Genomic DNA, 24,782 nt, shown 5'->3' with positions numbered 1-24,782 from the left:
AATCGGATTCAAGTACCAGCATGGTACAAAAGTGATCAAATGGACGGATAAGAGAAACACAACAATGGTTTCATCATCCTCAAATCACGACAGTACCATGTTAAATTCAGTGAAGAGGAATCGAAGAAATGGGCCAATACTGAAGCCTAGGTGTGTGCTAGACCACACGACGTTACGTAGAAATCTAAAGTGGTACAAAAAGGTAGCCCTTGAGATCATCTTGAGAACCACATTGGTGAACCCACGGGTTATTTACAGGAATCTGAACAACACCTAAATGCCTATGCTAAAGTTTAGGGAATTTTTGGCTCGAAACCTAATGGATCTGGATGAGGCTCCTATAAGACTTGTGACCCACCGCATAGGAAGAGCACCTTGTTCAATTAAGTGTTTAAGTCAAAGAGGCAGCCAACCTCTTTTAAACAAAAAAAGTTGTGATTAGTATTAGAATTAAAATAAACTTGAATTTAGCCACCAAAGGACTGTGTTGATGTCAACTTCTGTACTGATGTATGTTGTACACGCCCACATAAAGGCACAAACATAAGAAATTAAAAACATGTTTTTGTATTCTTTTATTTGTAATTAAGTATGTGTTTGGGCGACTCATCACAACCCAGGGGATGAGTATAGTATCTTCGTCTCAAGTAATTTAACATCTTAGTAATATTTATAGTAGAGGTACATTTTTTAGTAAGCACAGAAGGCTACTTACAGTTATCCATGACTAAATGACAAGTTTGTTGATCAAAAGGAAATTTCCCTTCTTCCACTTGACAAGTAAGTAAAGTTTGAAGACTGTAAACAAAAAAAAAATTATTCAGTTCCACTAGTTGGTAAAAAATCATAAAGATAAAATATACAGTAAAATATGTATTCACTATGCTTTCAAGAATGTTGGTAATACATATTTAAATATATAAATCAGAGTCGTTACAAACAATATTTTCTATATAAATAATAGCTTAGAATAAAAAATGGTATAGGTTTTGGTTGATAACCTGTTTGTTACACTTACAGGTTGATGTTTAATACGTTCGCTGCTACGGACGTTCCGGAACGTCAAACGGGCCACGGCGCCAGGAGCTAGGAACGTTCCGGAACGTCGCCGTTCAGCCAGCTCGTCACGAGCGTCCTATATTTCTTTGCAGCTCGTGGGGACGTACTTTTCTGACAATAAAAAATATAGTTTCCCAAAATCACCACCAGGGTCGTTTAGAACAGGGCTTTGTCCCACCTCTTTCCTGCTAGATAGCGACACTAATTTACCGACTGCAACCTGGGCAGTGCTGCTATCTATCAGAATCACTTAGTACTATGTCCAAAGCCAGTTTTATTGCAGAACATTGCCATCAAGTACAACAACTGTTGTTTTTACTGTAATTCAGTTGTAATGGTCAAATTTTATTAGGGGGGTTAGTTTTAATTATTTTAAGGCCGCGAAGGCTTGAGCGCGCTCGACAACAATGTCAAACTTGTCCACTGCAAGTCAAGTCTCCTAGTTCGTGACTTGGCCGCCGCGACCTCGGGGCGCTGACGTAGACGTGGTGGGGAGAAGCCGAGACCGCCGGACAGTGGACATTTCTTGAGACAGTCGACGGCGAGCGCATGTTCGCTACACACCCTCTCCTGAGATATATAACGGACCTGCGGCGAGAATAAGTTGTGGATGCGATACGCAACGAGCGCGAAAATAAAGGCGATAATATTAAGCGAAATAAGTATTGACGGGCGTAAGTACTGCATTGTATCCTTACATTATTAGTATTATTTTTCCGTTTTACTTTGGCGAGTAGAAGTTAATATTCTTTACGATCACCTTAGTTGTAAGAGATTAGCGTATTGTATGTCTCAGGCCGGCACTGCGAGTGCAGTGCCACAGTAGCCTACACTTTATTTATTTATCTAAAGTGGTTTTATTTTATTTTATCCAAAAGTATTTCATTTCGTTATTATGTTATTGCGTGGGGCGACATTTTATTTCTACGAGAATATTATTTTTAGTTTTTATTTGAGAAGCGATTCCTTTTGTTAGGCCTAGAAGCTGGCCACGTATTTTAGTTCACATATCAGCATCGTATTTAGTGCCGATATATTCCTAGTCAGTGCGTCATTGTGCTGACATACGACCATAGTATAGTGTGCGTGTAGGACGACGAAGGTACCATCTACGAAGATCGAGAAGCGGTTAACGGATCGACGGGGCTGTCTGCTAGAACCCTGGACTACTCGAGCTGTCCGAGCAAATCGGAGGTAAGTTTAGGATAGGTTAACCTACCCGAAATAAACACCTCACACAGTGTATCGGCAGCAATGTTTACTTAGCGGCGAGCGTTAGTTCAGATCCTGGCGCCGTCCCGGCATCTAACGGTCAGCAGCGAACGTGTTAAAATTTATAGGTAGGTCTACTTGATAGAAAAGGTAAATTCTACTAAACAATCTCCATAAAATTTCAATCATGTATGTTTTAACAGTAGTGTCTCATTTTGGGGGCGGGAGGTTGAACCGTGACAATCTCAAGCTGAGCGACATCACGTCTCATGTGTTTTGTATAGTGTACCGGCAGTTGTAGTTACACCGGTATTAGTCATGTTTTGTTTCTCATATGTGACACATTCATATACAGTAGAACTCCAATTATCCAAACTCCTATTAACCGAATCACTGATTATCCGAATCGCTTATTTCAACAATTTAAAAAACGTAAAGCTACAGTAAATAAGTTTTGCAAAATATCAAATATTTGTTATTGAAGACGGCAGACGTCCTTGAGCGCTACTGTTCGTCCCTCCGCGAAGCTACTATATGGCCTATATGGTTCCTCCCGTGAAGCTACTAGTACGTATAGGCGAAGGGCGGGGGAGTGAGTCACTATCTCTACGCGCGGTTTTTATTGGCTACTGCTACTGTGTTCTTTCCCCCTTCCTACTCATATCCTTTGATCTGATTGAGACTGTCGTCAGTGTGTTGTTAACCTGCTACAGACCAAGACACTTTTGTTTACCATGGCGTCTAAAAGAAAACGCGTTGTGTTATCGTTAGCGGATAAATTAAAGATTTTAGAGCAATCCGACAAAGGTGTGACTGGAAGGCAGTTAGCTGAAATGTATGGTGTTGGACAGGCTACAATTTCGGACATAAAAAAGAACAAGGCTACACTATTAAACTTTGTATCAGTTCTTGAAAACGAAAATGGAAGCTCTTCAAGAAAATCAATGAAGACTGCAACAAACGTAGATTTAGAAAATGCTGTTTTTACAGCAACGATCTTTGGGAAACCCGATTTCCGGCCCTATTCTCTACGAGAAAGCAAAAATATTTGCTGAAAAACTTGGTAATGCGACTTTTAAAGCAAGCAACGGGTGGATAAGGAATTTCAAGTCCAGGCATGGTGTCCGTGAACTTGACCTAAAGTGGCGAGAACTTATCGGCGGATCCTAACGCTGCAGAACAATTCATTGAAACCTTTAAAGTTGTGACTGAATCCTACGATCCAGAGTTCATTTACAACGCCGATGAAACCGGCCTTGTTTGGAAAGCCTTACCTAAGACTACTTTAGCATCCAAAAGGGAGAGTAGTGCACCTGGACATAAAATAAGTAAGGACCGTGTTACAGTCCTTAACTGTGCTAACTCTACGGGAAACCACCGAATTCCCCTTCTTCTAATTGGCAAATCTCAAAGGCATAGAGCTTTTAAAAATGTTAAAAAACTTCCCGTTCACTACAAAAACCAACCTAGGGCTTGGATGACTGCATCATTGCTCACCGAATGGCATGACGAAATTTTCATTCCCGAGGTAAAAAAACATCAAAAATCTCTGGGAAAAGAGCACAGTAAGGTGCTTTTGATTGTAGACAATGCTCCAACACATCCTACTGAGGACTTGATGGAACGAGATAATGGCCAGTTTAAAACAATTTTTACCGCCAAATGTTACAAGCCTATTGTAACCAATGGACCAGTCCGTTATAGAGACAATGAAACGCCACTACAGAAGGCAGCTTTTAAGAAAACTTATAGTCGAGGGAGAGGATGAAGAATGTGTTCTGAGTAATCACAAGAAGATAAGTTTGAAAGATTGTGCTTACATGGTAGCGGAAGCATGGAGCCTGGTTAAAACGGAGACTTTAAGACGTGCGTGGAATAAATTGAAAGGCTTATTAACCGAACAAGAGAAGGAAAAGGAGAGAGCAAAACAAGATGGCCAACAACAAGAAAATGAGATAGATGAAGATGATATGTCACTTAAAGAACTAAGAAACATTCTTATACGAATTCCGGGATGTTCAGAAGTGAGTACTGAAGAGGTTGGAGAGTGGGTCATGAGTGATTCGTCAGATCCTGGGTATCAAATCCTAAGTGATGAAGAGATCATTGAAAGTGTTTCCGAAGACATTGTTGACGAGGAAGAAGAAGAAGTCAACATGGAAGTTGAAAGTGATATTGGACCGTCAGCTTCAGAAGCATTCAATTGTCTTGAAACTGCTTTAAGATGGATGGAGCGGCAACCTGAGTGCGATCACCTACAACTACTAACGGATGCGCGATCTGCAGGGCCGGATTTCCCAATAGGCCCGGTAGGCCCGGGCCTATGGGCGCGAGCTCCCAGAGGGCGCAAGGCCGAGAGGAATTTTTTTTTAATATCTAAAAATAAAAATAAATAGTCAAGATTATAAAGAAAAACTCTAGCTAATAAAGCATTCTGATTCTGAAGTTCATAGGAAGAAATAATTGTTAGAAGATTTAAACTATTTTTCAGAATTACGCATCAATTTCGTTACAACATTGGTATAGGAGTAGGTTGTAGGGATGTTGACGAGCGCCCGAGCGGTATGCATCGTGTTGCTACTGCACTGCCACTAGCTGGCCTTGCACTACTGATCTGAGTGATTAGGGGTGCATGCGTGCTAGACACTGTTACACCAAACACAAAAAACAAATAACTCACAAAACAAAAGTTATTGACTAATCTTTTGATTAGTTTACAACAATCTGCAGGATCAAGTTAAAATATATAATACGTTGCATTGTATATTTAAAAAAATTATTAATTTATCTTTAAAATTAATGAAAAAATATTAATCTCAGTTTGCAACAGGATTTCAACAAACTCAATACCCTCCAAAGCACCATTAATCCTGTAATTTTCTCCTCAGACCTAAGGATCGATATGGTTGGCCGGAATATTGCTCTGTTTTGCTTTGGAAATATAACCTAGATGCAGTACCACCATAGATTAAATATAACTCAAGTCGACTTCCTATCACATTGTAAATTCAATTTTTTTTCATGTCTAGTTCACGTTGGTGACACTGGACATTAGTTTTGACGTTGTTTCTATTATTTTAGGGTTAGTTCTATGATGTGTGTTTTAATTTCTTGTAATATTACCAGGAGTGTCTCAAAAGTGTTTAAGACGACATTTTGTTAAGGCTAAACGAGTCAATTCTTCAAAAAACTTGCAATGGTAAAATTCCGACGAGGAGTGGTAAGTTATTCAAGCAATTAACTTAGGCCTATGGGTATGTTATCTGTGACCAGACTAGGGGGCGGAAAATTATTTGGGCCTAGGGGCGCCAAAATGCTAAATCCGGCCCTGGCAATCTGGCTGCAAAAAAACGTCTGAAAACAGCCAAGCAGCTCACCTTGGTGGAAATGTTCAACAAGTAAGATAGTACTGTACTGTAAATTTAGCAAGTGTGTATTTTTGAACTTTGATGGACCACTATTATCTTAATAACATGTATAGAACACTCGTACATGCATTGTAAACTGTAAAAATGTTGTGATTTCATTTATTATTAATTAAAAGTTCATTTAGTACAGAAAATAGGCATTTTTCTTTAAAATTCCTGGAATTCCGGTAAAACTCCGATTATCCGAATTTATGATTATCCGAATGGGGTCTGGTCTGAATTGAGTCGGATAATCGGAGTTCTACTATACATATATATCAAATACTGTTAAAGTACCCAGTCCACAGAACGTATCCTTTACATGAGCCAGGCCTTATACTTTTTGGGGTTTCAATAAGATTCAATAAGATTTATTGCAGCCATTAAACATAACATTTTGTAATAGGCATTGTTACAATAGTACTTAAAAATAGATCATACATCAATTATAAATTTCAATATATATACAATATCCTATTTAGAATCTAAACATGATATGTCACTATTTAAAAATTCTTCCTGTGTGTAAAATGCTTTTGATTTTAAAAACTCAGTAATTTTTCTCTTAAATCGGTTTAAAGGTATATTTATACTTTATACTTTTCTTTGAAATGACGACCTTAAAAAGGAGGTATTTTAAGCCAAGTATGAATGGAGATGAGTGTATGGTGAGTGGCGCGATCCTGTAGTCTTGTTAGTGACTAAGGCCGACATATTCCTTAGACACAGCTGTTAATTAATAGCCCATACAGCTAATGGCGACTAAGGGACCTACAGTTTTATAGTGGAATCCGAACAACTTTTTTTTTCCTTGGTATATACGAATTGGTCTAATTATCAGGATGGTACTGCGGATAGTCGTAGTACTCACCCGTGCGGACGTAAATCCACACCAGGGAGTATCGCATCCACAGTGCATGCCTATAAATATCCACAATTCGTGACCTCCTAGCAGCCGGATTACAGGACGACACCACCCGTCCCAGTCATAATTTTTATAGTTCACGAAAACAAGTGGGTAGCTTAAGTTGAAGAAAATATGTTGGATGTAAAAATGGCTATTTAAAGTTTTTGAAAGTCTGATTTGAGGTGTGACTAGGTTGTTTTTGTGCCTCGTGTTGTATGGATGAGAATAGCTAGAACATTTTAAGGGGTTGTTTTTTATATGAATTAAACTACAAAGAATGTACATAGATGGCAGTGTAATCAAATTTAAATTGGAAAAGTGATCCATACAGGATTCATGATCTTGCAATCCTTCAAAATGCTTTTTAACTTTTTGTGTGTTGTTACTCCGTATACAAAAATGTTATGTGCCATATGTGAGTGAATCAGGCCAAAATATATTACTTTTAAAGTCACGAGGAGGAATTTTAGGTTTTAAGGGGAATTTAGATAATCTTCTTAGGGCATAAATTCCTGAATTCATTTTGCCCTTAACTTTGTTAACTTACAGACCAAACTATGTCACATGTAACTATCCAAGTATCCTAGTTCAAGTATCCAAAGAACCACACCAAAGGCATTTATTCTGTTTGTACCAACAGGACTTGAAAAATGTGTATACTTGTACAGCACTTCAACTCAAGGACTCAAGGCATTGATTTGCAGTTTTGATTTGTAGTGAGCTGACCCTTGGCAGCGTACAGCACGGCGCCTGTGGGTTTGATTTCATGACTCATGCTCGAGATGAGAAAAAAAGAAATGAAAGTACGACCGAGAAAAGTAAAAAAAAAAACAATTCTCCGATGAAAGGTATGATGATCTTGTACAGGACGAGAAGACGTCGTTCAAAGTTAACTCCTTTTTGTTATTTTAGATACAGCAATAGCGTCTTTGAAAGAAAGATTTCACCTAATGGAAGAACACAGCAAGGGGTTTGAGTTTTTGTATGCAGTTGGTTCCCTAAAAGACTGGGAAAGTGTGAAGTTGCGATCAGCATGTCAACTCTTAGAAACTATTCTTAGTGACGGAGAAGAACAAGATATTGATGGCAATGACCTCTTCAAAGAGCTTGAAGTTTTTCCCCGGATGTTCGATTTAAAGGCAGATTCACCAGCAGAAGCCTTAAGCTACATTACAACCAATGGCTACGTAAGCACTTTCCCTGACGTTTTTGTAACTTTAAGGATTATTCTAACTCTGCCGGTTTCTGTGGCGAGTGGTGAACTGTCATTCTCCAAGTTAAAACTCCTCAAGGCGTATTTAAGGTCAACGATCTTGCAGGAGCGCTTGGTTGGCTTATCACTAATGACAATAGAAAATTATGTTCTGACCCAGATTGATACCGACTCAGCAATTAAGGAATTTGCCAAGATCAAAGCTAGGAGAGTTAATTTTTAACTGGCAAGAACTTTTGAACATTCCAATTGAACATTATGTACCTATTCTTTTTGTCAAGGTGCTACTTCAATACTTCAATTTGGTTTTTCATGTTTTCTACATGTTTAATGTACAGTATTTGATTAAAAATTCCTATCTTGTCATCTACCTACACCTGTTTTTCATTGTAATAGGCTTTATAAAAACTTATATGTAACATTGCAGTTTAGCAAAGCAAAACTTAGACAAAATCTTAATACTTCAAAAAAGAGCTTTGCGAATAATGCTAAATCTAGAGCGTGACGCTTCGGTAAAAAATAAGTTTTACAATTTAAACATACTAACAGTGTATGACCAATATATTTTGGAGTGCATAATTTGTACAAGAAGTCAGCTCCACAATCAAATCTTCCGTAGAGATATACATTCCTACTATACTAGAAATAGAAATACAATTGACATCCCCCAACATAAACTTAGCTTTTTTGAAAAAAAAGCGACTTACATGGGGACAAAATTTTTAAATAAATTGCCATTGAATTTAAAAACTCATATGGATAAAAAATGTTTCAGGGATAAAGTTAAAGCTTATCTTTTAACAAAGAATTGCTACTCTATAGAAGAGTTTTTTATTTGATTTTTATTCACCTTTTAAATCTGACAAGAATATTAGTTATATCTCTTCATATTTGAATTTTTGCATATACTTGCTGTTCTTAATGTATAGATTTGTTTCTATTGAGAATGAAGGTTTTTATTTTTTTGTATAAAACCGTTTTTAATTGTTGATTATATATGTTAAGATTTCTGTAAAACTATTTGTAGCCTATGTATTGAATGTATTGACTCTATTCATGTATGTACATACAGACCGAATAAAGATTATTGATTCTGATTCTTATATTGTATCCAAGTTATACCATAAAAATTGATTTCACATTTAGAAATAAATTGATAACTTTGGGTTTTGCTAAAGTGTATATGAGGCGCTCAGAAGCAAAGGGTTGTAAGTGGCAAAATTGAAAATACAGGCAGCGGCAGAAATATCTGACGGTTTTCAAGCGAGTACAGTCCGGCAGCCAAGTGGAGGAGGGTGGTGGGGAGCGGCTCATTCTCAAGGCCAAGTGATGCCATTTCAGTCGCCATAGAGCAGTGGACCGGTATACATCGATGAATTTTGCACTCAGACCTTCACTTTCACCCATATAAAATAGCAATCGTCCAAAAACTTCAGCAAAATTCGTCGAATAGAGCGCTCAGACATGCCATGAGCAGCAGCTTGTCCACGCGCCGGGCGATGCGGGCTCGTTAGCACAGTTTGTCGCACTCGCTCCACGTTCTCCGGCGTCCTCACTGACCTTGGACGGCCTGTAGGCCTACGTTTTGCAGTTGATCCTGTGGATCTAAAGGTATCCACCCACATTTGATGGTGTTTCGGGATGGGATAGGTTCCCCACGAGCCACATTAAAATGCCTACGAAACTTACGTTGCGTATCAACAACAGAATCGCCATTTTTAAAATACGCCTCAACGACAAACGCGCGATGTATACCGGTTCACTGATCTATGGCGACTGAAATGGCATCACTTGGCCTTGAGAATGAGCCGCTCCCCACCACCCTCCTCCACTTGGCTGCCGGACTGTACTCGCTTGAAAACCGTCAGATATTTCTGCCGCTCCCTGTATTTAGTTAGCAGTGGGAAACAGTAGATAAAACACAGCTATATTTGGTGGCAAAGGGATACAAGTAGATTCTTTGATAGGTGCTGTAATCTGGTGACCTTTCCAAACACTACTTAACATGTTGCTATCTGTCTGGTGGTAGAGGGGTACAAGCCACTACACCCTTCTGCCTCCAAGTAGATTGGTGAAAACCACCTGTTTGTTCAGTTGCATCATGAATGAAGAAGACATCGAAAACTACTTACTTGAGGATTTTTCAGGTAATAACTTACAGTATAACCTAGATCAACTGTCACTCCTTAAATTGTCACTTTCTGTTATCCATTACTGCTATCAGTGTTTGTGGATGTAGTGTTTAATGTTTCAACCAGTAAACCTAACCTACAAACCTCAGAGTCTTTACTATATTCATTTACGCCTAATGCTTTATAACATTAAGATTTATTCAGGAAAATAATCTGACATTGATTCCATAGCCTACCTATTTATGCGAATGACAATAGTGTACTAATAATCTTATACACTTTAATGATGGCTCATTGAATTTCAATAAATAAGGCTAGGTCTATGTTGAAACCCTAGCAGTAAGTTTTGTTGATTTGCCAATCAGGCCTATTTATTATAGAAAGTGTTTTTCTCCATAACTATTATAAATAATAAAAACCTTTCGTTTTACCCAGGTCTTATTATTGTCTTAATTTTCCAGCACTTTAAAACCATTTAGATATGTATATTTAAAAAAATTCTTTTTATTTCAGAACCTGATCCCCCCGATGACACAGATGAAGACAGGAACTATGATCCAGGAGAAGAAGAGAACACGTCTTCGGACTCATCACAGGCAAATATTCAGGAAAACAATGAAAGAAAACGGACAAGGAAGCGATTAAGAAACGAGAAAAACTGGAAACGAAAAAACGCTCAAGCTCTGCGTAATTCAGGTCAAACTTACACCAATTACAAAGGAAACCAGGTAAATGAGAGATCAGTTAAGCCTTATGATCACACTTGCCGATACAGATGCAGAGAAATTTCTGATGATGAAAGAAAAAGTGTGTTTACTGACTTTTGGGGTTTAAAATCATGGGATTTGCAGATTTCCTTTATTAATTGTTGCATGGAATTATGTGCATCAAAAAAGCCCATGGGAAATGCCCAAAATCATAGACAAAAGAGTGTTTGTCTTAAACTCTTAGGAAAGAGAGTATGTAAATCGCTTTTTATCAAAACCCTGGACATCTCACAAAAAAGATATGACAATGTTTAAAAAAAAGGAAACTGAAGGAACAGGAGTATCGCCAAAGGACAGAAGGGGCAAACACACACCAGGTAATAAAATACCTGATGAGACAATCAAACACATAAAGAAACATATTAATTTGTTCCCTAAAGCTACTAGTCACTATTCAAGGGAAAAAAATCCGAATACAAAGTATTTGGAAAGCAATTTGGACATTAAAAAAATGTACAAGCTGTATGTAGATCTTTCCAAAGAAGGAATTGACCCAGTTAAAGAATCATACTACCGGCATATTTTTGTCACCCGGTTCAATCTGGGGTTTAAACCACCTCGTAGTGATACATGCAATAAATGTGACACGTTGGAAATGAAAATCAAATTTGGGGAAAGTCAAGAAGTCATAGAAAAAAGCAAGGCTGAAAAAGAACATCATCTAGTGCAAGCTGAGAATGCTAGAGCAGCTAAGAAAAAAGCTCAGGAAGAAGCTAAGGCTAATCCAGCAGTATTAGCTATATGTTTTGATCTTCAAAAAACCCTGCCAACTCCAATGTTAACCTGCAACAAAGTTTACTATGCAAGGCAGTTGTGGACATATAACTTTGCAGTGCACGACCTCGGTAACAATCATGCCACAATGTTAATGTGGACAGAAGCAGAAACTTCCAGAGGGTCACAGGAAATAGGATCATGTTTGCTTAAATATGTTTCTCAACTTCCAGAAACAGTGAAGCACATCAACGCCTTCAGCGATAACTGCGGAGGGCAAACTAAAAGTCAGTATATCACCAGATTTTGGATGAACATCGTACAGAACACTCACATCAAGACAGTTGACCATAAGTTTCTCATCGCTGGACACTCTTACATGGAGTGCGATGAAGACTTTGGTTTGATTGAGAAAGCAAAGAAGCATCTCCAGTATGTCTATGTGCCAGATGAATGGGTCTCGTTTGTAGCATCAGCAAATCGTAAATTCCAAGTCGTGAGAATGCATAGGGAGGATTTTTTATCGGTTGAAGAAATTAGTGACAACCTAAAGGACTCAGTAGTTGGAATAAGAAAATTTCAGTGGCTTAGGTATCAAAAGAGCAATCCGTTGGTGGTGCTATACAAGAATTCTGTAGATGAAACGGAACCCTTCAAGTCTTACAACATGAAAAAACCAAAGTGTGGACGTCCATCAAACAACTTCACTCTCAAGCCGCTCTACACATCTCCGGTTGCAATTTATACGGCCAAGTATAAGTCTCCAGACATTATAGGAATTTATTCCACCGATTCATCATGAGTTCTACAAGAATCTTGCACACAAGAAGAAAGGAAAAAAGAAAAATCAACCACAAAAACCGTCAACATCTACTGCAACAGAGAATGACGTTTTAGCATCAGACTTAGAAATTGACTATACTTGGGAATCAGAATAAGAACATTCATTTCTTGTGTGTTTTTTACGATTTTAAGTTTTAGAAAGACGGTGTTCGTCGATGATTTTATTATAAATAAATTTGTTTAACTTTTTGGTTGTCATTATTTTGTTTCCATAGTTACAACCACAAAGAATTTGCAGATTTGTTTGGAAGCAAAGGGATGTAAGTGACAAAGTTGGAGGCAAAAGGGTGCAAGTGTATGCAAGGTCTTACAAAAAAAAATTACCATAGCTTAACAAAAATTTTATGATCAATGATTTTTTATCCCAAAGTACATAATCATATGTATAATAAGGTTTTATTAACAAAATCATCAATAGTCATAGCTGGAATTTACAATTGAATCTGAACTTTTGACCCCAATTACTCAAAATTAATTTTTTGCCACTTACACCCCTTTGCTTCTGAGCGCTTTTGATGATGAGTAAAAGTGTAAAAATGTTAAATTCTGTGAATAATAAACAGTAGCTGAAAACAGTCTAAACTAATAAAAAAGTTCTTCCCAAAATGTTTGGGAAAAAATTTCACAAATAGGGTTAAGTTGTTCATGGGGGGGTGGGGTGGCGGGGAGAATTCTAAGTGGCGCTGATTCGGGTGTTCCCTTAACTCTGAAAAATTCCTAGAACTGACCCTGTATGCATGTAGGTAAAATGATAGTATACAAGTAACAATCAAAAATTGGGAGGATGTAGTATTGAACCACATATTAACCTTTTCAGTGCTATATGAGATGATATATTTGTTGTTCGCATTTCATCCGAAAAGTGTTAACCAACAACATATTGTGCCGGCGCGACTTTCAATCATGTGAGTTTGGGCAAATCGGTTGACTCGGTTATTGTTTTCGAAACAGCGATATGGTTTCTTTTGATTCCTCAAACAATCGAGGCCCGATATATAGTTCCTTAGCACTTTTGAGATGAACAATTTTATTTTTATTAATTTTTTTCTCGCATACTAGACTTTGTCCCCATGGCAAGTCTAGCACTTTTTGGACGAAATAAGTGAATAACTCGAGCATATTTCAGAAAATTACAAAAAAATTCTAGCATCAACAGTCAACAGATGTTAATAGATTTTTTTTTTTTAACGCATATGGTTTATGTTTTTGGACAGAGTTTAACTTTGGATACAGCTGAATAAGAAAGGCCAGGCGCACACAGGCGATTTTGAGTTGCGCAACAGTTGCCCGACTAATCGGGGGACTGTTGCGCAACTCTCTCGGAGACTCTGAAGTCTAGCGACAGTTGAGCTGGAGTGCGCACACAGGCAACTTTTTAGTCGCGGATCTAGTCTTGAGACGTGTTGGAAATACATTCGTTACAGCGTTCCGAATGGATTTCAATGATACAGCCGTAGTATGTGCTTTGTTGCTGAAGTTTCGCGCGCGAAAGAAAAAGAGAAGATACTGGGTTCATCCCATATATAGTGAGCGACTTGTGAAAGGACAGTTTCAATGACTTTAAATATAGTCGGCCTCTTCTCAACTTCATCAATTAATTGTTCGACATCCTCATCACGCACACTCATACTTGTAATTTTCTAAAAACTTCACACAACAAGAGAGCAAACACTAGTGACAGTTCTGGCCATGAGTAGTTGAACTCCTGGGGTGAGACTGAGCGACACAGCGACTATTTAGTTGCATGTGTGCGCATCTACACTTGTTTCAATGGATACCAAACCTGGAGCGATAGTCCCGCAACAATTCAGTCGCAGAGCAGTCGCTGGCAAATTGGGTCCGGGAACATCGGTTGCAACAGTTGCGCGACTGTCCCCAGACTGTTTCCTTCGTGTGCGCACTCCAATTTAAAACAATGTTGAACATTTTAGTCGGGCAACTGTTGCGCGACTCAAAATCGCCTGTGTGCGCCTGGCCAAAGGGGACAAGTGAGACCCAAAAATGTTGTGAAAACAACGTTTCTTACAAATTGAGATGAAAATGTCCGCAATTATTTGTAAGATAATGAAATGAACCTTTTACCAAAAATTATCTTTGAACAAAGTATGTTATTGCCTACCGCCTGGAGTAGAGTACGTCGCCAGATGGCAGTATTGATACAGTCTGGTCCATGACTCGACTCTGCTGTTCCGTAGACACGAACACGTGTGGGAACCAGATCTTCTCCAACAGCAAATCTTGTCCGACAATCTCTGCCAAACTGGACTCAAAAAATAAACAGGTGTTGTAAACACATCATTGTTATTTGCTGTAAAAAATACTGGAAGGTAATTAATGTGTGGTTTAGTTCTCGATTCCAATATGGTTTTGGGGCTTAACCAAGGCCCCACTAGAAAACAAGCACGGGCAGCGCAACACTACGTCACAGTGGTGGATAGTTGTACTAAAATTACAATCTGACAAACAGCCAGCTTACCTAAAACATATGGGATATGGCAGTGAATCTATCAACGAATCTATCCACTAGTGTTACGTCATGGATCCTGCAGCATGGCCTGTTTTTCTAGCGGGGCCTTGGCTCAACTGACAATAATTGTACACTTTTCAATGATTTTTTTTTAATTCAGGCGCACATAAAAAACATATTTAATCATGAATCTAAATGCGAGCGAGACCCTTGAATTTTATAACAACTAGCTTTACCCTTGCTTGGACACAGCAGAAAGTTCGAGCTCAGATCCATATAAGGGTATACATAAACATAATATGTTCGATCTCTATCTTACTTATGTTTCACCTAAAAAGTGTTAATTAATCAAATATATTTGTCTACAGTTCATACAAAGCTGTATTTTGTTCACTTGAATTAGTTTTCAAAAAAGCTGATTTTACATTATTTTTCCTTCCCGCTGGGTACTTTGCTCACTCCAAATAATAACCAGACAAAACATCTAGGTCTACCACAAGAGGAAGAATTATTTATGACTACAGCAATGGTACTTTCACAAATTGTTCTTTCGTTAACAAGAAGGGTAATTTAAAAAAAAGGTTTTTTGAAGATCAAACTGATTTCGATGCACTGCATTAATGTTTTGAAAAAATTTTTTCTACCTGTACTTTCACAAATTGCTCTTTCATTAACAAGTAGGGTAATTTAAAAAAAAGGTTTTTTGAAGATCAAACTGATTTCGATGCACTGCATTAACGTTTTGTAAAATTTTTTTCTACCTGTATTTTCACAAATTGCTATGATAGTGGTTTAAATACCTTATTCTTGCAATCCAATTGTTGTCTTCACAACTAGTTTCAACCTGCTAGGAGGTCATCATCAGGTGAGTACAAGGATGATATTACTTCATATGAAGGTCGTCAGCAACAGTTTTTTCACATTCACACAAACACACGACGAATAAACACATAGTGCGCACACATATACGGCCGATAAAAACATTGAACTCGACAAGCGGACCCGTGTTGATAATGCGGAAGTTGCGTCTAGACTGTAGGGTAAACAGCTGGTCAAGCATCACGCGCATTTTCTTATCGCTCGTCGGTTCCATTCCCATTGTCTCTGCCCTCCCCTTCCCTCTCCAGTATTTCTATTGCAGTGTTGTATATGACGTTTGAATTAAAATAAAGTTGGTCGTTTAAAACATTATCCATGTCTGATTTGACGGCTCTATATATCTCGAATTCTTCCAGGGTGTTAATTTTAAACTTGTCCTGTGACGTATGTAAAATTTCCATGTTTTCATTAATGCTGCTGTAATTATGCTGATGAGTAATTAAATGTTCGGCAAAGGTTGAAGTTTGTTTTGAGGTGGTCTTCTTTGGTACGTGCTCCTTAAAGCGTTTGGAGAAAGAGCGGGAAATAAAAAGTTCTTATTGTTATCAATTCCAATGAGCACGGACGATTACAACGAAGAGATAAACATCATAAAACACATTGCCGTCTCCAATGGATACACGACCACGTTAATAGATAAATTAATTTTGAAACACCAAAACAAAACAGAAAGAGTGAACCAAAATAAAAAGTTCTTATTGTTATCAATTCCAATGAGCACGGACGATTTTTTTTTTTTTTTTTTTTTTTTTTTTTTTTTGTGGGGGCTGGGGTAATGGCATACCCCTAGCTACTTCGGCCTGGAGACCTTTTGTAGCACCCTTTAATTCATTCTGACAGCCCTAGGCTCCTCAAGTAGCCCAGGAGCTGAAAGACACCCAGCTTCCTTATCTCTGTTGGTTCCAGGAATAACCTCCCCAGAGATATAAGCCTTCTATGGGCCAACGCTGGACAGTCCAGCCATAAGTGTTCTGAGGTTTCTACCTCGTTCTCACAGAACCTGCATAGGTCTGTTTGTGACCTCCCTATGGTCCTGAGATGTTTCCTGATAGGACCGTGCCCTGTTAACACTCCTACTAGCAGACTAATGTCCCCTTTCTTAAGGCTCAGCAAGTCTTTCCAGCCTTTATCAGTGGGGTCGATTAGTAATTTGGACGTCCTCATACCTGGGTGGTTCATCCAGGCCAGAGCCTTTTGAACCTTGACCCAGTCTTGGACTTTGGCTACTCCTGAGCTTATGGGGGTACCACAGTAGGGTTCTGGTCCTGACAGTTGGTCTTCCGCACCCTTCCTGGCCAATGCATCGGCTTTTTCGTTCCCCTCATGCCCCGAATGTCCAGGAACCCAAGACAATTTGACTTGGTTTCGCTCTGCTAACTTTTTGAGGGTGTTTTTACACCCTTTTACTGTTCGTGACTGTGTCACACATGACCCCAGCGCCTTCAGTGCTGCCTGGCTGTCAGAGAGAATAAGGATTTTACCCTTTCTTAGATTCTTGCTAATAATATTATTAGCACAGCACTCAATCGCCAGGACCTCTGATTGAAAAACTGTTGTTGTTCTGCCCAAGGCCAGAGATATTTTGGTTTTGTTACCATACACTCCCAGCCCTGATCTCTCATCCTTCCGACTTCCATCGGTGTAATAGACCAAGCATGCTCTGTCATTGTTGAAGTTGCACTGTTGCCAGTTGTCTCTTCCCCCTATTGCAACTTGGTAAGGAATCTCGAAGTCGTATTCCTTTGTCATGAGGTCTGGTGTGCCTAGTTCCATGTCCATGCTTGGGAATCCCCTCAGGATGGACAGGTGGCCAGACTGCCTCTGTAGATTCAGCTCACCTCTGCTGCCCATTTTTAGTGCAGATATGGCTGCGCATTTCTTAACTTCCAGCCCTAGTGGGAGCATGTCGAGTATTGCCTCCATTGCAGCTGTGGGACAGGATTTCATGGTCCCACAGATCCCCGAGCACGCTAGCCTTTGCAGCTGCTGCAGTTTCCTGCCAGCTGCTGTCTGCTCTGCCTTAGGCCACCATACTAAGGCTGCATATGTAACCATTGGTTTGACTATGGCTTCATAGGTCCAATGTGTGAGTTTGGGACTGAGTCCCCATTTCTTGCCAAAGGTTCTTCTGCAAGCACCAAAAGCACCTGTACCTTTTGCGAGTACATAGTCAATGTGCCTGCTCCAGGTCAGTTTCTGGTCGAGGTAAACTCCAAGGTATTTTGTTTCCTTCACAAGTTTTACACTTTTCCCCTGAATTTTTGGGGCTGTTAGGTTAGTTCTCCTTCTCGTAAAGGAGATTAGCTCTGTTTTGTCAGGGTTAATTGTGAGCCCCTCTTTGGAGCACCACCCCTCAATGAAGCTAACGGCTGTCTGGGTAAGGTTGTTCACTGTGGCTGCGTGTTTGCCTCTAACAGTCAGCACTAGGTCGTCTGCAAAGGCTTGGAGGTCTATGTCTCTCCTGTCAGCCTCTCTCAGTAGATCATCCACCACAAGAGCCCATAGCAGGGGTGAGATAACCCCCCCTTGAGGGCAACCCTGTCGAGCAATGATAGCTGTCGAGTAGCCTCCCAATTCTGCCGTCACCACCCTGCTCTTGAGCAGGGCATTTATCCAAGCTGCTACGTCGGGGGAGATGCCCCTGCTTCTGACTGCAGCCTCTATAGATTTGTAACTCACGTTGTCAAAGGCACCCTGTATGTCCATGAAGACCCCTGCCATAATTTCCTGGTGTTCTAGGGTTTCCTCGATCTTTGCCACTAGGGTGCTTAGGGCCGTCGTTGTAGATTTGCCCTTCATGAACGCATGTTGGCTCGCACTTAGGGGGTTGATAACTAAATATGCATCCCTAATGTGGCGGTTTATCACTTTTTCCATAGTCTTTAGCATGAAAGATGACAGGCAAAGCACGGACGATTACAACGAAGAGATAAACATCATAAAACACATTGCCGTCTCCAATGGATACACGACCACGTTAATAGATAAATTAATTTTGAAACACCAAAACAAAACAGAAAGAGTGAACCAAAATAAAAAGTTCTTATCAGCTGACTATAATTCGTGTCTTAGTAATAAATTCAAATCATTAATGGGGAAAAATAACATAACAGTATCCTTTAGAACAAAAAACAATCTGGGACCACTTCTGAAAGAAAGATTAAATACAACTAAACTTAAATATGAAAAAAGTGGTGTTTACAAAATCAACTGTTCAGATTGTAATAAGTATTACATAGGCCAAACTTCCCGCTCTTTCTCCAAACGCTTTAAGGAGCACGTACCAAAGAAGACCACCTCAAAACAAACTTCAACCTTTGCCGAACATTTAATTACTCATCAGCATAATTACAGCAGCATTAATCAAAACATGGAAATTTTACATACGTCACAGGACAAGTTTAAAATTAACACCCTGGAAGAATTCGAGATATATAGAGCCGTCAAATCAGACATGGATAATGTTTTAAACGACCAACTTTATTTTAATTCAAACGTCATATACAACACTGCAATAGAAATACTGGAGAGGGAAGGGGAGGGCAGAGACAATGGGAATGGAACCGACGAGCGATAAGAAAATGCGCGTGATGCTTGACCAGCTGTTTACCCTACAGTCTAGACGCAACTTCCGCATTATCAACACGGGTCCGCTTGTCGAGTTCAATGTTTTTATCGGCCGTATATGTGTGCGCACTATGTGTTTATTCGTCGTGTGTTTGTGTGAATGTGAAAAAACTGTTGCTGACGACCTTCATATGAAGTAATATCATCCTTGTACTCACCTGATGATGACCTCCTAGCAGGTTGAAACTAGTTGTGAAGACAACAATTGGATTGCAAGAATAAGGTATTTAAACCACTATCATAGTTATTATTCGCAATCCGGAGGCTACTCACACCACAATTTCACAAATTGCTCTTTCATTAACAAGTAGGGCAATTTAAAAAAGATTTTTTGAAGATCAAACTGATTTCGATGCACTGCATTAATGTTTTGTAAAATGTTTTTCTTCCTGTACTTTCACAAATTGCTCTTTCATTAACAAGTAGGGTAATTTAAATAAAGGTTTTTTGAAGATCAAACTGATTTTGATGCACACTGCATTAAATTGATGTTTTGTACAATTTTTTCTACCTAAGTAAGAAATTATATTTGTAATTATCATCATCATTATTAAGAGATGGGACCTTAACAGCAGCTATAGATAAAATTTGATGTGCATTTGTGTGCAAAGTTACTGATACAATTTTATGAGCAATCCGTGAGCAAAGTGTCGTTTCTAAACTTGATAAAATAGACATTTCTTTCTTGTTTGAAACGCTAGTTGCACATATAACTCTTAACATATCTCTTACATATAACTGATATTGATATGATATAGTATATTTCGTACCTAGGGCCAAAAATGAGGTTTTGCCGGCTTTAGATAGTTTTTAAGTTCGGGACGAAGTCGAGAACTTAAAATGATCGAGAGCTGCAAAACCATTTCGGTCCGTGGTAAGAACGCTATTTCTCATCACACTATATACCCTATTACCACTATTCACCACAATAATAATGCACATTGATAATCAACACAACTACAACTTAAAGGTTATGTGAAGAAATAATTTGAGGAATCAGCAAAAATGTTGCTGGGCAGCGGTGACAATAACACAATTCACTTGCAATGCTATGGATACTGATTGTGTATTTAATATGCATTCATGTTTTAAGAAAGTAAGCGGGCAGCTGATTTTGCGGCCCTAGGGATGTAAAAACCCGCTTGGTCCCCAAATTACGATGACAGCGGGGCATGGCCAGCAAAACGTAACTTTCAGCCACCAATTAACGTACGTAAAACAGCTAAAAACATCATAGTGCAGTGAAAAAATATTTATCTTAACTCTTTACACCAAAGCCATAATACTATGATTATGTCCATCCGATTTAAGTTCCTCTATCTGGCTTTAATGCTAAGATAGATAAACCATCTGGAACTGGTATGTTAGTCCCTGTTGGTAAGCGACTACAGACAAAACCCTGAAATAAAAAAAAAACTATGGCTTTGCTCTCGACAGAGGAAATCTAATATTTATACATATTTTAATTATTGACTTAACTTCTCAAGGGTGTCTTTAAACTTTAAGAAGGGCAATTTTCAATGCATTTCTTATTGACAAAAACTAGAATTGAAAGACATATCAACAAAATTATTGAAAGTGGTATGTTTTGGATCCATTAACTGTTTAGATGGTATGGGCCAATATTTACCATCTAAACATAATAGAATCAACCAATACCAATAAATATAATTATAACTATACTAGTGACCACGAGAGTCTGTAGTTGGTGACAGCCAATACCAAAATTGGACTAGCGCGACGTTGCAACATCACCCGTTCACAACTTTTTGACACTAATTAAAATATACTAAACAATATTTTCAAATCAGCTGGTATTATTAGATTTGGCAACACCACACTGTCCTCATTGACTCCTTCAAAGTCACATCGTAAATAGGCTCCTCCCTCAACTGCAGACTCTCATGGACCGAACTGTAGAAGTTTGACCATGACACCATCAATAACAGTTAAAGATTCAAAGAAATTTTACAGGATGCATCTTTGTTGGGTCTGACTTAGGGGAGGTACGAATGAGGCATTTAGTTCAAAATTCCTCCGTGAACAGCGCTGTAGTAGAGAGCACTTTGGCAATGAAGGTTTACTAATCGCAAAAATAGTTCTGTTCATAAAAAAAAAAATTATAAATGTCTCAAATTCAATTTTATTATTTTTGAAGTATAAAATTAAACTATCATAACCTAACCGAACTAACCAAACTTGCTGATAAAGAAATAATATAACAAAAGTTTAGTAATCGGAAAAATAATTTTGTTTATTAAATAAAACTAGAATTTGCTCAATAAAAATGTTATAATGACTTAATAATAAAATTAAACTGTAATAACCGAACCAAACCAACCAAACTTGCTGATAATAAAAAAATCTTGGACAAAAAGTTAATGCTACCTGCAGGATTCGAACCTGGGACCTACAGTATACCAGCCCGGCACGCTAACCATTAAACCACCGAGGCCGATGGCTACCGACCGTTTTGTTACGGTAATGACGTTCCCTCAGCTAATAAGAAGCCCACAGCTGTCATCGTAGCCTCTTCTATACCTCCCCTGAGTAAATACCATCTTTGTTTGTGATGAGCAGGGTTGCAAATCCAATCTAGCATTTAACTACATAAGCTTGCAAATAGGTTGCCATCATTAAATGCAGTATAATTACTTTAAAAGATTTGTAGCCTAATTTTGTTGCCAAGCAAAAATTGTAGATTCATATAAAATTTGAATTATTTTCGAATGTTGATTAACTATGGACTTCTTCAATCATTTTACAATAATTTACAAAGTACGTTTTGTAGTATGTATGAAGATTACCTGCTAATATTCTTGTACATAAGGCGATCATCATGCCACCGAAATTGAACCAACATTTGAAGTTTGAATTGCTGTAAAAATAGTTTTAGTGTCTATCAATTCAGAAGTAAACATCTTTAATAATAAAAATATCAATGAAATTGTCTTAGTAAAACATTCTAACTCAAAGTTTCTAAACAAAACTATTTCATCAAGAAAAATCTTAACATTAATTTCCATTCACAAAATTTAGACGGTTTAATGGGAACCGAATAAATCCTCTCCACCTCACCCTAACTTTGAAACAACCGACAGGGATTACTGTAGAAACATACAGACAGCATAGCGCATTATAGGTTGTGGATGGTCTTAAGGTAGGCTACATCAGTATAACAAAGGATGGCTCTGTCAAAGACGGTTTGTATTAGTCTTGTCAAAAATACCTTTAGATCGCAGTTTTTAATCAGTAAATATGTCGGGGTGCATGTTGTGTGTAAAGGCAGGGGCACACATGGTGAATATCACTACCTATTTCGAATCCTTAGGGAACATGACTCTCAGTTCATGGATTACACAAGAATGTTGACTAGAACGTTCGATTACATATTTAGTTTAGTAATTGGTGCAGAGTAGAGACTAGTATTAACTTTGAGGTAGGTTAATAAAACGGACGACATGTCTGCACTCTGCAGTCGTATGCGCTCCAATACACTCTGAGAAAAACAAAATTGTTTGTTTGTTGAAATACGCTACTAGTATGTTATACCTCATTTTAATGTATGGTTTTGATTTAAAACATGCGTTGCGCTACGCTGTCTGTATGTTTTTACACTTAGCAGACATATACATACAGTTAAGAAAGTAGTGAGGGAACCCAGGAAACCTTCTCTTTAAACTACCTAAATTTAGTGATGGATTTAGAAATGGACTAAAGTGAATGCAGACAGAACAAAAACTAAGCAACTAAGTAAATATTAACATTGACAAAAAGAATTAAATATAGACCGACAGCAGTGCTGCGGTTAGCATATGTTCTGGCGTCCCCTGCTTGGAGTGCCGTGTAGTTACAGCGTACACCGCTGCAGCGCAAGTGTGTTAGTGCCGGTAGCAGACGGCGAAGAGCCGATGACGGCAGCAAATCGAACACCGAGCACACTCTAGCAGCACATCACAGAACCTTCTTTTGACAGTCTATATTTATTCTATTTGTCCATGACATTAATTACCAGCTTAGTGGAGTGAGACATTTGCAGGTAGTATACATGAACCCTGGAACTGATGAGTAATGGACCTCCGTACTGGGTGGTGGGTCTCACCATGACATCATAGTGAGATGTGTCAGTCAACAGTGAGATCAGCTGAGAAACAGAGGTGGTGTCATCGACCTTCAGTGCAGAACAAGTCCTGTAGAGGTGAATATACTTCAGTATTCAGATACAATAAGATATGCTTAGAAATATTGAGATCAAAATTTATTTAGCTTTTGAGAAAATCTGTGTGTTTTTTTGCTAGAAAATTAGAAACAGAAAATAACCCATTCATACCCCTTTGATTGACCCTTTAAATTGACAGTGGGGAAAACTTAAAAACACTTTTTGTAACCCAGGAACCCAGCTAGCAGCAGCAGCAGCACGTGCTTGCTTAGTTAGCTTTTTAATGAAGACAAGTTTTTAAGAAATTCAATTTAAACTCAAGAACAGTGAATGATGTCCGAGCCAAAAAATTGTAATTTTGAAACGTCTTTAAAGGACTTGTTTCTCTGAGGCATCTACAAGCACTGCTATGACCAACCCCTCAGCCCGTGTCGAACTATCAAAGTTTTTCTGTACTTGGTTTGACGACCTCTTCGTAGTGATTATATGTCCATTCTTCACCTGAAGATGACCCCTTTAAGGGGTTGAAACCGGTCGCCTTTCAACAGTGACATGATCACATTGACGGATTTTAAGGGATTTTACCTCTAGTAATAAATTGGTATAACTGTAACTGCGGTAAAAATTATGGTTCAAAAGTAACTCATGTTATTTTACCATAAAATAACAGAAAATCAGATTTTTGATTGAAATTAGTATGTTATGGTCCTTATAATTCTAATCAATATAGTACGACGTATGACACACCATTGCTGTAAAAATTGTGGTTCAAAAGTTATTGCAGCTTTTATGATTTTCCCTATAAAAACCCCCACCGCTTACCCATAAAGGTTGTTGACAAGCTAATGGGAGAAGTATGTGTCATATTGCTATATCGTTTATTTTCTTACTGCACCAATGTTTTGAACTTTGATTGAATTTGAGCTTTGAACTCCCAGGTTAAATGAATCATGATTTGGTAAGAGATTTTATGAATGGCGATTTAGTAACATTGTACAAGGGCTGCTCAAATCGTAAGGAGCATTTCCATCTGATGCCGAACAAATAAACCATCGAGATATAATTCACTGTCATTTTATGAAAATAAATTATTCACCTTCAAAGTTTAACGTTAAATAGTAATACTTACATAACGCTTGTGCCGGTAGTTACGATGGCGTAAAAACAAAAAGAAGTTACAGGAGATAACTTGTTATTCATGATGAAGGTAAATATGACACTAGATGTTTGTCACCTTAGATTGTGTCCCTGCATAATCTCGCCGACAGCAGTGAAATTAAACAATGGGTTTAGATAACACCGCAATCTGGCAAGCAGAATCCACATTGTAAACGTGTCAACATTCTCTATAATATTGACATCCAATGTCAATAAAAGTTTAATTGGAACTAAAACT

General features: G+C 38.4%; 1 protein-coding gene across 1 annotated transcript in view; it reads right to left on the bottom strand.

The window, feature by feature from the left end:
* Nucleotides 1-24,570, bottom strand: part of LOC128984589 (pH-sensitive chloride channel 2-like) — a 53,926-nt gene extending 29,356 nt beyond the window's left edge. The window contains exons 1-5 of the mRNA XM_054403927.1: nt 24,516-24,570; nt 23,240-23,417; nt 22,035-22,105; nt 14,374-14,514; nt 716-798 (exon numbers count right to left, since the gene is read on the bottom strand). Coding sequence (XP_054259902.1) covers nt 716-798; nt 14,374-14,514; nt 22,035-22,105; nt 23,240-23,417; nt 24,516-24,517 — 475 coding nt within the window. The 5' untranslated portion in view covers nt 24,518-24,570. The remainder of the gene's footprint in view (nt 1-715; nt 799-14,373; nt 14,515-22,034; nt 22,106-23,239; nt 23,418-24,515) is intronic.
* Nucleotides 24,571-24,782: the final 212 nt, after the last annotated feature.

The sequence above is a fragment of the Macrosteles quadrilineatus genome, unplaced genomic scaffold, assembly GCF_028750875.1.
Source record: "Macrosteles quadrilineatus isolate MER2022 unplaced genomic scaffold, UCM_ALF_1.0 Scaffold_2__2_contigs__length_208266976, whole genome shotgun sequence".
NCBI classification, from domain to species: domain Eukaryota; kingdom Metazoa; phylum Arthropoda; class Insecta; order Hemiptera; family Cicadellidae; genus Macrosteles; species Macrosteles quadrilineatus.
The sequence above is the reverse complement of the archived record's forward strand: the minus strand, read 5'-3'. Positions and strand labels throughout refer to the sequence as shown.